This window comes from Eptatretus burgeri, chromosome 16 (genome assembly GCF_056783735.1).
Source record: "Eptatretus burgeri isolate ZD-2024b chromosome 16, Ebu_testis_v1, whole genome shotgun sequence".
Classification (NCBI taxonomy): Eukaryota; Metazoa; Chordata; class Myxini; order Myxiniformes; family Myxinidae; genus Eptatretus; species Eptatretus burgeri.
This window is the reverse complement of record NC_140976.1, coordinates 21,470,388-21,484,773: the sequence shown is the minus strand read 5'-3', so window position 1 is coordinate 21,484,773 and position 14,386 is coordinate 21,470,388. Positions and strand designations below refer to the sequence as shown.

Below are 14,386 nucleotides of genomic sequence, written 5' to 3'. Positions count from 1 at the left end.
CGGGGCCTTGTATAAAATGGCCGTTGGTGTGATTGTCCCTTTCAATAAAGGCCGAGCAAGAGTGCCGTCCCATTGTTGAATCGTACTGAAAAACGTAACAGGAGTGCAAAAACGCTTCGCTTTTTCGTCACACATCTTTTCTCGCAAACCTTTGGATTGGAGCCGCAGACTTTGCAATGCAAAGATAACGCATTTAATAAACCCAGGGGCGTGTTGAACACGCAAAACTTCAGTCGTGAATCGCAAATCACAATGATTGGCACGTTACAAACCCTTCAGAGTTGGATTTTAATGGGTTTAGAGTGTAAAAAAAAAAATAAAAAAAACAACAACAAAAAAACAAACAATTCGGATTACGTCATTGAGTGATGGTTAAAAAAAAATGTTTTCGGAGATTGCCGCGAGATTCCTTGGAAATCTATATTTTCACGTTATTTATACTTGTCTCACAATTATTGTGCCTTTTATTTTACCGTATTCACTATCTGTCTTATTAACCACTGTTTTCGGCCATGGTGGTGTAAGTTGCAGCAGCACGGGGTTTTTTTTTGTTGTTGTTGTTTGACGAACTGTTTGCTCGTCTGTTTTCTCACTTTCGAACGGAATACATTTGGTTGTACGATTGGCACATGAAAGTAATGTACTTGCAATGCAACGACCGGGACTGATAAATGAGCAGCTCCTCCTTGACGGTAATAAAAATCAAGACGAAAAGTGCGCCGACATACAAAATAAATAAATAAATGGAAAACGAAGAGGAAGATGCGTCCAGTGTCATGGCGCAGTCGCTCGGTTGGTTGGTTGTTTTAATGGTTGTATTTCTTTGCAACCTGTGCCGCTTACTTCTGCCATCCTTCGCCGTGCTCGTAAGTCGAAGCATGATTACTGGGCCGTGAATCGAAGTCTTTTTGTTCCTCTGTTTCTTTTCCTTCACGGTGATGTTAGCATCCCATTTTTCGAGTTTGAATGAAAGGTGCTCTCTGTAACTTCCGTCATCAACGATTCAAGGGTTCGTGTTCGGGGAGCGTTAGGTTGCATTGATTGATTTACCAGCTCGGTAACAAAAAAAACAACATTATTATTGTCCTATAAATTACGATAAACAGCTCAGGTGAGACGCACCAACAGGTGCCACGAGCCACTGCAATTTTTCGGTTGTTTGTTGATTTGATCTTTTATAATTCTCATTATATATAAATCCCCCCCCCCACTCGAACCGAGGCTGTTTATCTGATTTCGGTTCCATGCACCAGTATTCGTTGCTATAGTAATCATATTTGACGTCACTTGCTTCCAAAGAACGTCATTCCATGCCACCTCGCTCGTGGTCTCTCGGTGATGGTCTTAGATGTTGATTTAAAATAATAATTCAAAAATCACTATTTCACACAAAATCGAGGCTTATGGAAGAGCAAGGTGATGTGGGGTAAAAAATAAAACGAGGTAAGGGGACACGAGTAAGAAAATGAAGGACCATGAAAAGAGGAGATGATTAAGGGGAGGGAACACCCATGATCTGTAAGAGCTGGGACAGGAAGGATTGATGGGGATAGAAAAGATTGCAGATTGGGATGGATGATGGCATGAGGTCGCAGGGTACTGCCTGCTTAGTGGTGGTCGTATGGCAGCTTAGCTGCCGGGATAGCTATCATTTATTGAAGCGAGACTGTGTCGCTGATGCAGTGCCCCTCTACCAGGACACACACTGGAACTGGTACTCATTTTGCCGACCTCGGAAGGATGACAGGCTGAGTCAACCCCCTGGTGTATTAATTCAGCGGCCGACGGGGCTTGAATTCAGGACCCTAGGATCCCAATCCACCACCCTAACCACTGAGCCAACACCAGGCTCACCGCCTGCTTGAAGCCTTGGAGAGTGGAGATTGATTAAATGGTGTCACTAAGATTGATCAAATGATCAAATGGTACACAAATGGGAGAATAGAGGAAGAGCGGAGGTGTGCAGTCTTTCTGGATTTTGGGAGTTCACCCTCGAAGGAGCTTACAGGAAGAACGTGTGCATCTTGGAGGAGTTGGAGAGGATCAGAGGAAAGGGAGCCAGACAGAGCCAGATGCTACAATACCAGAGGAGAGGTGAGTGAAAGAGGGGCGACCGACCTGCCTGTCATGCGAGAGCAGCAGACTTTGTGCTTTGTGGATGGAAGATTCCATTAATGGAAGATTCCATTAATGTTGAGATCCATGACAATTTTTTCAATTCACGAATTGAGTTCGTTTCATCAATGTTTCGGGCAGTGTGACCACTCCTTGACTTTTTTCACAAGATCTTGGTTATTCGTTGTTCACCTTGGCGTCTTGGTTTTCTATAGGTCTTCTTGGCATATGGGTTTTCTATTATCATCGCTTTTCCGAAACCTTGTGAATTCTTAGCTTTTTTCATTGGCTCACCTTGGCATTTATGAAAATGAGGAGTGGTCATTGGTTTCGGGAGGACCTAATATTAGATGAAGAAAGTTCAGTCGAAAATTTGAACCTCGACACGATGATTATAAAACGTCAAATCCACAAGCAAATTTCTGTAATATGAGAATTGCAACAGCTCATGACATCTTTTGGTGCATCTCACCTAAGCTGTTCATGGTGGTAAGTGATGAGTCAATTGATACCTGGTATAAGTCAGTCAATCTGCTCTCAAAAAAACAGAAACTTAGTGGCAATACCACTGGGAGCTCACCTGGTAGGATAATGATACTGAGGAGGAAGTCGATGTGTAACTGAATCGGCAAAATGTACTGACGAATGAACCGATGTTATAGCACATACCTATTTTGGGGGGCAACCACCTTCCCCCAGACTTTAAATCCCCTTCAACCCCGATTTTATTCATAAATTTCTTTTTAAATAGCGTGAACAAGCTTTGGTACATCTCTGGTGATGAAGGTTGTGCTCAAGTTTCATTGAAATTGGGTGTGTGGTTTTGGAGAAGAAAGCAAATACATATTTTGGGGGGGGGCAACCCCCTTATACCCTGATTTTTCTAATGTCATGAACAAACTTTGGTTATATCATGGGTGATGAAGTTTGTAGTCAAGTTTCATTGGAATTGTGTCATTTCTGAGAAGAAATCAAATACCTCTTTGGGGGGGCGGGGCAACACCCAAACCCTGTAAACTCCCTCCGTAGACCCCCTCAGAGTCCGATTATATTTTTATATATATATATATATATATATATATATATATATATATATATATATATATATATATATATATATATATATATATATATATATATATATATTTCTTCTTCTTCTTTCGGCTGCTCCCGTTAGGGGTCGCCCACAGCGGATCATCGACATAGTGATTTGGCATAGGTTTTACGCCGGATGCCATTCCTGACGCAACCCTGGTCGCCTTTTACGACACAGGGATATGGTACACCTATTTTAACCGGGGTATACACCGGCCCAGTATACTGGTACTCATTTCGCTGACCTCGGAAGGATGACAGGCTGAGTCAACCCCCTGGTGTATTAATTCAGTGGCGCAATGGGGCTTGAACTCAGGACCTTTTTGGATCCCAAGCCGCTGCCCTAACCACTGCGCCAACACCAGGCATATATATATATATATATATATATATATATATATATATATATATATATATATATATATATATATATATATATATATATATATATATATATATATATATATATATATATATATATATTGCTGTGAACAAACTTTGGAACATCACAGGTGTTGAAGGTTGTGGTCAAATTTCATCAGAATTGCATGTGTAGTTTCTAAGAAGAAAGCAAATTATACCTATTTTGGAGGGCAACCTCCATCGACCCCCTTTGGGCCTGATTTATGTATGTGTATCTAATTATATATACATAATTTTAACGCCATGAACGAACTTTGGTACATACACGGTGATGAATGTTGTGGTAAAGTTTCATCAAAATCGTATGTGTAGTTTCAGAGAAGAAGTTGCAAGTATTTGTGGACGGACTGACGACACACCATCCCATAAGATTCCCGTTATTACGTTCCAACTGAGCTAAAAATATATTTTTTCACAATTTTCAAATTGCAAACTCCTCAAAACACATTTTGTCTGGCTTGAGTGTATCTTAAGGTTATTGGAGATTATCCAGTGTCTGCATAAGTCGTCAGAGGACCTTATGACTTCAAGTGTGTTCTTTTAATATTAAATTTTTTTTATTAAAAAAAAAAAAAACATCTCTATCCACAACATGAAGCATGAATAGCTCGTGTCAAAATACGGATCAACGAGAACTAAAATGCTTAAAATATCTCTTATTGTCATGGATATATGCTTTTCAGTTCCACCTTTTGTTCTTTCAATTTACACGAAAGGTTGAATGGTAAGCAGGCTGAGGCTGGTGTGCTTGGCCCGTGTAACTGTCACAGGTTGCTCACCTTGTTCAGTCGGCTTCCAAACGTGAGGAGATGCTGCGCTCACAGCTGCGAGACATGCGGAAAGAACTCCTTGGAATCAGCATAATGGATGAGTTTGCACGCTATGCGCGTCTTGAACGCCGTGTGAACCAAGCGAGCCAGCAACTGCGCACTGCATGTGAGTCTGGCACACATCCCTCGGGCCTAATTGCTTGGAGATTGTTGATCGCGACGACAGAGCCCCATTTCCAGATGAAGTAACAGCAATTGGTGAATAATGTTATTTCCAAGTTTTGATGATGGTCCCTGCACGACAGAATTAGAATTGGCCAACCTGAGGGATCAAAATCTCAAATCGGATACGAGTCTTGTAGTGAACATGCATGAGGTTTGTGATGTATTTCTGAAGACCAAGTTAAGCAAGGCCACTGGCCCAGATGGTGTTTCGAATAAGGTTTTGAAACTGTGGTGAACAACTTGCTCTGGTGTTTACATGTATTTATTCCTGCGCTTTCGAAGAAAAGCGGGAATATTATGATTGTCTCCGCTGTCCAGCCGTACGTCTGTCTGTCTTACCCTGTAACTCCTCCTACACCGTTTGAAATAGGAACTTGAAACTTTGGGACATAGTAGATATAAGTATGGGGAAGTGCACAACACTTTCGGATTTTTGATATGACCCCTAGGGGCCGGGCCAGAGGGGTTGGGGTCATGGGGGTCGATTTAAAAAAAAAAATTGTCTTATAGCTTTTTAAATCAAACATATTCATGAGTTATACATTTAACAACATATTTTTTTTAAACACATGATTATCAGGGGGTGCTTAGCGGATAGGGGGTCAAAATAGCTCCTCCTACACCGTTTGAGATAGGAACTTGAAACTTTGGGACATAGTAGATATATGTATGGGGAAGTGCATAACACTCAAATTTTTCATACGACCCCTCGGGGCCAGGCCAGAGGGGTTGGGGTCATGGGGGCTGATTTTTTTTTCTTTTTTTTTGTAAGTGTATTTACCATTGTACATGGTAAATTATTTTATAAAGAACTTACTTATGTGACCCCAATGAGTGACAAACAGTCACAGGTTTTACTCTATTTATCTAATTGATTATGAATAATTATCTATATATTAATACTGAAGGACCAATTTTGTGCTCCTCCTCACGGTCGCGTCACGTTTTTCTCGGTACTGTGACCTGGACTGAAAGACTTCGTACCTGTAGAGTGCATCGCACATAGTGGCAATAGTCAACTTTCAATTCTGAAGCAGAATAAACACTTTTCGTTTTACATTCGTTTACATGGTGACGTGTGACGTCACCGCTGAGAGGCGTCAGGATGTGATGACATCATCGGTCATTCGGTGACATCATTACGTCTGCCGTCGACAGACCGTTACCGCTGAGAGGTGTAATTCCACTCCTCGAAAATAGCGTCTGCAATGTAAAATCCTCTTATGCACATGCTGACTACCTCAGAATGTGAATTTGACACAAAAAAATGTAACAAGAAACATTGTATCTTCTATCTATATATTAATACTGAAGGACCAATTTTGTGCTCCTTCTCGCGGTCGCGTCACGTTTTTCTCGGTACTGTGACCTCGACTGAAAGAAACTTCGTACCTGTGAGAGTGCATCGCACATAGTGGCGATAGTCAACTTTCAACTCTGAAGCAGAATAAACACTTTTCGTTGAGGCGGGGGTGGGGGATGAAGAGACGGGGGCAGGGAGTGAAGAGGTGGGGGGCAAGGTAAGCAAATGTTTGGGTGGGGGTAAGCAAATTGAAAGCGGGAAACGGGGGGAAAATGGGGTGGGGGCTGGGGTGAATTCGGCGGGGTTGAGTGTGAGAGGTGGACAGGGGGCGGGAAATCAAGAGACGGGGGTCGGGGAGTGAAGAGGCGGGGTCGGGGAGTGAAGAGGCGGGGCTGGGGTAATTAAATTTTTGGGCGGGCTAAGCAAATTGAAGGTGGGGGGGGAATGGGGTGGGGGATGAGTAGGCGGGGGCAAGCATGCCCTGTCCAGTCCATGTCCCTCGAGTGTGGGTGAGCTGGTGAGGGTGGTTGAATGAACGGAATCCGTCTGTGATGGGGCTTCGGCTAGTAATTAATATTATGCACAGTTCATTCCTATGATTAAATTGATGCACAGTTCTATATTGCTGGACAGTGTTAAATTAATGTTTCATAAAATGTTGACATGCTTGCAATGACTTCTGATTTAGTAAACATAGTAAGTCTTTCGTCATAAAGAATAGTCAATCCATTTTGCAAGATAAAATTTCACCGAGCGTTAATGGGACAAAGCAGTGCGCACGAGAATATGCGATGGTGTGCCATCGACAACGTAGTTCTAGTTAATCAATGGATCTTGCATAATGGTGTCATTCTCCAAAATTGGAAATCGTCAATTATCATTCCAGTACCAAATACCTGAAGGGGGCAAAGATGAGAAAATAGGAGCTTTGTGCTGTAAAAGGTTGGAGCCCCGTAATGTCTTCAGAGGATGTCCTAGAATAGTGCTATGGTGGACTACCCTGCTATTTTTATCTTGCCAAAACGAAGTTTTGCAAGATATGTTAGTCAGCTTGTATGTTTTTTTTTGTTGTTTTTTTTTTTTTTTTGTCTGTAATCACGTATAAATCACTCTGCAGAGCACAGTTATCATTGGAAATTTTTGTAACTTCGCATATCAGAGGCCTATAGAGGTCCCTTTCAGCGCATAAAATTTTGAAGGTCAAGGTCACTGTCACAAATCAGGGGAGTCGACGAAACCCTTATTTTTTGAGTAATTTTGATCGGATCGTCTTCAAACTTCATGCGAATATCGTTCATGGTCTGGCGCTCAGCTGATTAATTTTTGGTTGCGATTGGCATTGACCTTCATTTTTTTTTTTTTTTGTCTCTAATCACGTCTAAATCACTCTGCAGAGCACAGTTATCATTGGAAAATTTTGTAACTTCGCATATCAGGGGTTTATAGAGGTCCCTTTCAGCGCATAAAATTTTGAAGATCAAGGTCACTTTGTCGCAAATCAGGGGAGTCGACGAAACCCTTATTTTTTTTTTGAGTAATTTTAATCTAATCGTCTCCAAACTTTATGGGAATGTAGTATATGGTCTGGCGCTCAGCTGATTAGTTTTTGGTGGCGATTGGCCTTGACCTTCATGGTTAGCGCTGGAGGTCGAAAGTTTTTGACCTCAGGGTCAAATTTTCAAGTTTTAGGAACCATATCGTGTAGTACCTCAAATTGAACACCTCAATGAGTGCTTTCTGGATATGTCAAGCTTAAGACATTATGACGTCATTTGGTGACGTTATGAGGCAAACGCATATTTTTCATGGTTGCTCTGTAGAACGATTCTCATCGGAATCTCTCTTAGGCAGATATTCCTCAAGGAGTCGCTCCTGGTTTTTTTTTTTTGTTTTTATTTTTATTTCCCCCTCCACTATAAATCGTCCCCTAACCCCCTTTATGTCTCTGTTCGGCTAACCTATCGTCTCCTAGCCTACTCCCAACCCCTACGTTCCCTTCCCGGAGGGCAATAAGGGAGAGCTAGCGTCTTGTGTCGAGGCCCAACTCAAGCCTTAAGATGGCCTCCTCGGAGTTCAGCGATCTTTACCCAAAGTGGGTCCAGCGGCCCACAACGAGAGCGAAGGGATGGATGGTGCGGAGGGGTACACTTCCTAATCTACCCTAACCATTAACTCTTAAACTACCCCGTGGCTTTCAACAAGCGCCTCTCACTTAATCTATTGGTTCTAACAACCCAGACTCCCGTCGCCTGTGTTGGTGTCCTCTCAAATTTCAGGCCTCGCTCCCCAATTCTCCTTCCGTGCCCTCAAACGGTCTCATGGCTGGGACGCGTGGCTCCCTTGGCAGGCACTACTCTCTGCCGATTCCCCAACGATGGCACCCCCGGGCACTACACTGCCTCCGTGCCTATCAGCTCCCTAAACACCGGGGAGTGCCCTCCCTGGCGACTCCCCTGAAACGCTCACGTGGCAGGCTGGCGGCCCGGGCCCCTTCCCTAGGTGCCCGTGCCCAATGCACTGCCCACGCGGCTAATGGCGCCCCGGGCCCCCGCATCATGCGGGCGCACCCGTGCCCACTACACTATCTCGGCCCCCCATGGGCCCTTGGCCTACCGCGGCCGACTCGCCCGGTGCCCAGGGTACCCACTCAGCGATACTCACCTTTCGCAGCCACGCTCCCAGCCCGTCAACAGGGCTCGTGCACCCCTCCAAACGGGTTTCGAGCCTACTTTCCCACCAACAACAAAACGACCTCCATTTTTTTCAATTTAACGAACCCACTAACTCACTTTATCCTGACCCCGGGGTCCCTTGGGCGGGAGTCACTCCTCCCCCCCAATCACTCATCGCACCATGCATTCCACAATCACTCCATACACACAGGCCCGTTGGCCTCACTCACTCATCAAGTTTCCTTTCAATCCTCTTCTCACTCCATCGCTGAATACTGCCATTCTTCTATCTGCATCCCCTAACTAACTCGTGCTCCCACGTCGTTCCTTTTAATCTACGTAGCTAAGCTACGTTCCCTCTACACATCCACATGTCTGTCACCGTCTTCAAAATCATCCCATTTCCCTTCCTAAATCTCACTGCATCCCTCTCCCTAATCCATTCCACGGACTCCATGAGGACTTACCCCTGCCCCATGAAGTCGGTCTAACACTTACCCTTCCACCTAACTAGTTGAATCCTGTGCCCAGGCCAAGGGGATCTTCCACCCCTCGCCCAGGGAATCCTGTTCACCTGAAGCGAGGCTTGCTTTTTTTTTTTTCCATCGCGCAGCACCAGCGCGGCAACTCGCTAACTGCGCACCAGTGCGGCAATTCACAGCCGCGCACCTTTGGCGTGACATGGCAGCTGTTCGCGTAACCTCTTCCCTCTTGGACGGTACCATCCGGCAGGGATTCACCCTCCTGCCGGATTTGAACCATACACGCAGCCATGACGTCACCCCGCGCATCAAAAAAAAAAAAACAAGCCTCGCGTTTCGAGGGGTTCCCCACGCGAACGCATGTGCTCTGCCCGTTGGAGCTTCACACACCCGCCCGCGTGGAGAACCCATCCGGTCCAAATCCGTAATCCTGCCTAACCTTTGTCCGTCCGCGGGATCAGCAACATTCACTGCTGGTGTTTCCGGACTGGGTTTCACTCCCGCAAGCGTGCACGTGGCGGCCTCGTGCGTTGCACGGCCCGAACCTCGCGCTGGCAGCTGGGTAAACCCGGCGTGGTCCCCACAATAGCTACGGCCACTACTCGGCCTTTGTCCCTCTGTCGCCATCGTCGTCTCCATTCCCTCCACACGCTCAAACTCCCGCGTGTCACGAGACTCGCACACCTCACCATTACACTCACTCTTGGAGATGCGGCTGTGTGCTCCCGCATGCCGACTGTCATCTCCCTCACATACCGCTCTCTCTCACACACGCGGTGACACTCGCACGCGGTGCCTCATCCACACATGGCGTGCTGGGAAGCACGCACCTCGGCTCACTCGCAACCTCGCACACCATTTTCCTCACACACGCGGTCCCTTTCACACAACGCCTTTCACCCACGCTTTGCGTGCATTTCAGCACACATTTCTCCACACTTGTAAACGCACACCTCGACCACACTCGTTACCACACTGGGGATTTGTGCCACCCCAAGGGTTTCCGGGGTCTCCATACCCCCCAAGCTCTCCGTGCACTCGTCCGCAGCACTCGCCCCCCTCGAACCCGCTTGACACGACCGAACTCACCTGGTCGAGATCAGCTTCAAGGGAGCATAGCGTCTCCCTTCGTTCCCGAAGGAGGCTATCCAGCTGCTTGCACCGGGTCCCCACACGTTCTGCCAGCTCGCCCCTATCGTCCTCCACTACCTCCGTGTGTGTGTGTGTGTGTGTGTGTGTGTGTGTGTGTGTGTGTGTGTGTGTGTGTGTGTGTGTGTGTGTGTGTGTGTGTGTGTGTGTGTGTGTGTGTGTGTGTGTGTGTGTGTGTGTGTGTTCGTCCCCAACCCCATCCTTATCGTGCAGTCTCTCCTTCCTTATTTCTATTTCTTCCTGGTTCCATTTTCCTTCCTATTTGAGTCGCTCTTCCTCTCGGAGCTTTTTGAGTTGTTCATTCTCTTTCCGGAGTTTTTCGATCTCCGTGGACTCAAATTTTGCTCTCCCCTTGAGCTGGTTAATTTCAAACTCGTATAGTTTTTGTTTTCTCTCCCACTGTTCCTCATGCTTTTCAGCCTCCAATCTCATCGTTTCTTTCACTTGGCTTAGTTCTTTTTCCTGTTTCGTTCGTTGTTGTTTCATTATTTCTGCGTACTTCCCCCTTGCTTTCTTTTTTAATTGTTCTTGTCTTTCTTTTTTAATTTCTTTCACCCCCTGTCCCTCATTCTCCAACCTCATAGTTTCCTTCAATTGGTTAACCTCAAATTCATGTTCTTGTTGTTTTCTATTCCACTGTTCCTCTTTCTCCAATCTCGTCTCCTTCAATTGACTGATTTCTCCTTCCTGCTTCATTCCTTGCTCCTTCACTTTCTCCTCGTACTCCAACCTATTTTTTTCCTTTTGTTGTTCAGTTTCAAATTCATACTCTTTTTGTTTTTTATTCCACTGTCTCTCTTGTTCCTCATTCTGCAATCTCGTTATTTCCTTCTCCTGTCTCATTCGTTCTTCCTTCATTAATCTTTCTTTCATCTCATTCTGCAATCTCGTTATTTTTCTCCTGTCTCATTCGTTCTTCCTTCATTAATCTTTCTTTCATCTCATTCTGCAATCTCGTTATTTTTCTCCTGTCTCATTCGTTCTTCCTTCATTAATCTTTCTTTCATCTCATTCTGCAATCTCGTGGTTTCCTTCCATTGGCCAATCTGCACAGTGTGGTTCCTTAACGTTTCATTCTCTGCTGTCGTTCGTTCTTCTTTCACCATCCTCAACTCGTTTTGTAATTCTCTCTCTTTGTTTTGGTGTTTCTGCAACTCAGATGCTTTCTTTTCCAATTCCTTTCTCATCTCCGCACACTCCGACTTTGCTTTGGCTTCTAATTGTTCAATCTGCTCAGTGTGGTCCCTTAACGTTTCACTCTCTGTCTCCGTTCTTTCCTCTTTCAACACTCTCAGTTCGTTTTGTAATCCCCTCTCTTTGGCTTTGTGCTCCAGTATCTCAACTTTTTTCCATTTTTCCTCTCTCTGTTCATCCCTTTCCTTCCACATCGTATCCTTTTTCTTTCTCATCTCCGCATACTCCAACTTTGCTTTTTTCCCTTTGTTCCTGATATTTCTGTTCTCTTTTTACCTTCTCTTCTACTTTTCCCTGCCATCTCTTATTTCTTTCTATTGTTCTTTCCAGGCTTTCTTTGTCCTGATTGCCTGATCTTACCTCTTTCTTTAGTTGCTCTATTTCCAAATTGTGTTTCCGTTTTTGCTCTTCTAACTTTTTTTTCCATTCTTCCTCCAATTGTTTCCGAAGCCCGCCAATGTCCGCCTGCCTCGCCTGCCATGCCCACGTGGTTTGAAACGGTTGTTGAGTGTTCGCCTCGTGTCGTGCCATTCGCCGCGCTATAAATAGCCGCTCGCTCCGTGCTGCGCTGAGGTGCGATCGTGCCGCCATTATGCGACTCAGTTTGCCGGTAAAGTCCGTGCTCAGAATATGGGGTTGAGCTTCCCCACGGATTAACATTACAAGAAGTACTATCCCGGGCCATGGATTCTACATTACTACACATATACATTTCTAATACCCCCGGCTCCCGCTCGCCTTGAAACTCCATCTTATTTCTCCAAAGGGATTTAATTTAAATTGCTCGTAATTTAATGGAACACGGAGGGTCGCTTCACTCGCCCTTGATCCGGTTCCGTAAATTTAGTTGGAGACCGAGGTGGATTCGAATCCCACACTCCTGTACACCAATGTTACGAATTTCGGCCCGTCCGGCGTGCGATCGGCCACGTAACTAGAATCGTGACGCGTCGCCCACCGGAACGGACAATTCAGTCGTGAACCTCCAGGAACTACCGCCAGGAGCCAGTCATGAGTGGGGGTTTAACCTCACCACGATCGTGCCAATTGCCCACCCGCGCAGGATAGGGTTGCTCGCCAAATTCGACCTACCTCAGTACCTGCGCGAGTGGTCGACGGGGCGATCGCACCTCGCCACAGGTCGACTTCGGACACGAACCGCTTAAGCGGCTCGTTCCGTGCTGCAGGGATAACCGAGCGGAGTTATCGTCGACCTCGACGGTTCAGATTATTTATCGGGTGTTTCAACCCACTATCTATCCCTTACGTGATGCAAGATGGAACTTTCAAACAGAGGAAAGGACGCAACGAAACGGGAAACAGTTCAACGAGCAAGCACCTTTATTTCACACACACAACACACACACAACACACGCACGTAAGGCAGTAATGCAATGTGCAACAAAAGCACTACTACTGACTATAATTATTGACAACACTTAAACAATTATACTTGTCGGGACTCGGTGCCACATCATTCATTCAAAATAAACAGGAAAGACCTCCGCATAGGCAGGGAGGTAGACGGGGTCCGTGGACCAAATGTGCGCGGAACCTGGAGGAGCGGCCAGGTCCACGAGACTGAAAAGGTCTTACCCGCGTCCTCGTGACTCGATGGCGGGCAAGCCGCAATATCCACGCAGCTGCGCCCCGACTCCGTGCCCATGGCGTGGTCGGTGAGCTCTCTCCGGCGTGCTCCGCGCAAGCACGGTTAGGGTGGGGAATGAACGGGGCCACCGGCACTATCTCAGCGCGGATGGGGGGGGGGAATTGTTGATGCTCAGGGTCGAGCGAAGGGGAATGGCTAGCTAGCTTGGTCGCTTGTGAAAGCGAAGGTGGCTCGATTCCAGCGACGAGACGAGCGACCCCCACACTACTGCGAGTTCCACACAGACTCGCGTCTTTTATAGACCGGGGGAGGAGCCTGTATGCAGATTTTAGGATCAAAACTCGATTGGAGGCGGGGCCACGCCACCCTCTGTTCAGCCATTGGTGTGGCAAAAAGGGGCGTGAGCCTCTTTTGATCCGAATTCCTTCCAGAGGAATTCGCATTCATCGTGCTTGGAGGCGGGGCCACACCGCCCGACGCTCGCCCATTTGACGAAGGAAAAGGGGCGTGAAGCCTTCCTGATCCGAATTTCTCTCCCGTAAAGGCATCCATTGCACTCGCGGCTTGCTGCGTTCGGCAGCAATCACTGAACGGCTTCGGACAGTACGACGTTCGGTGTTGACTGATGAGGTCGATGGTTGTGGAAGGAGAAAGGCGAAGGTGGTGGGGGGTTTACTGTGGTGGTTTGGGAATGGCGGTGAAGCGATGTTTGCGGGGTGGAGGTAAAGAGGCAAAGGTGGTGGTGTTCGAGTTGTTGGCGGCTTAATGGTCCAAAATAACGATAGAGAAAGAAAAATGGCTAACTCAAAGCATCGCAGCCTGGATGAATCACACATATTCCCTCTAAACAACAGGTGTGGGCTAACTACACATGAACTTATCGATATATCTCACCTGAGGACCCTTTATGGTGTATTGCGAATTTCCACAGCCGTAACAATATGACTGCCTGTCCATGAGGAACAAAAGGTTCACACATATGTCATAGGTCACATGGTTTGGTAGTCATATTGGATTTACCCTAAAACCTACGAAAATACACCACTCAAAAGAAATCCTGGCAAGGGTCTGCAATCTCTGATTGCTCTTTTTCTTGTTTTCAATCTTTATTCCTTCACACCATCGTTCTGTTCAATCCTTCCGTTGCTTAAAATCTTCCCTCCTTTACTCCATCTGCCCATTTCAATCGTCCACTAATAATCTCCCCTCCATCAAACATCCTTTCAACAGCCCCACCTTCAATCCTGCGACTGTTCGGTCTTCCCTTGGTCATGCGGGGTTCCTTTCCGTGTTCCCTCCATCCGCGCATTACTTGGTGGCCCATCGGGTGCTCTCACATGCATGTTAGT

At 46.2% G+C, this 14,386-nt stretch overlaps 1 protein-coding gene across 2 annotated transcripts in view; it reads left to right on the top strand.

Moving 5' to 3' along the window:
* Positions 1–590: 590 nt before the first annotated feature.
* GET1 (guided entry of tail-anchored proteins factor 1) overlaps positions 591–14,386 on the top strand; it is a 57,032-nt gene continuing 43,236 nt past the window's right edge. For both annotated transcript variants that reach the window (XM_085860107.1, XM_085860106.1), the window contains exons 1-2: positions 591–866; positions 4,404–4,569. In XM_085860107.1, coding sequence (XP_085716233.1) covers positions 744–866; positions 4,404–4,569 — 289 coding nt within the window. In that variant the 5' untranslated portion in view covers positions 591–743. The remainder of the gene's footprint in view (positions 867–4,403; positions 4,570–14,386) is intronic.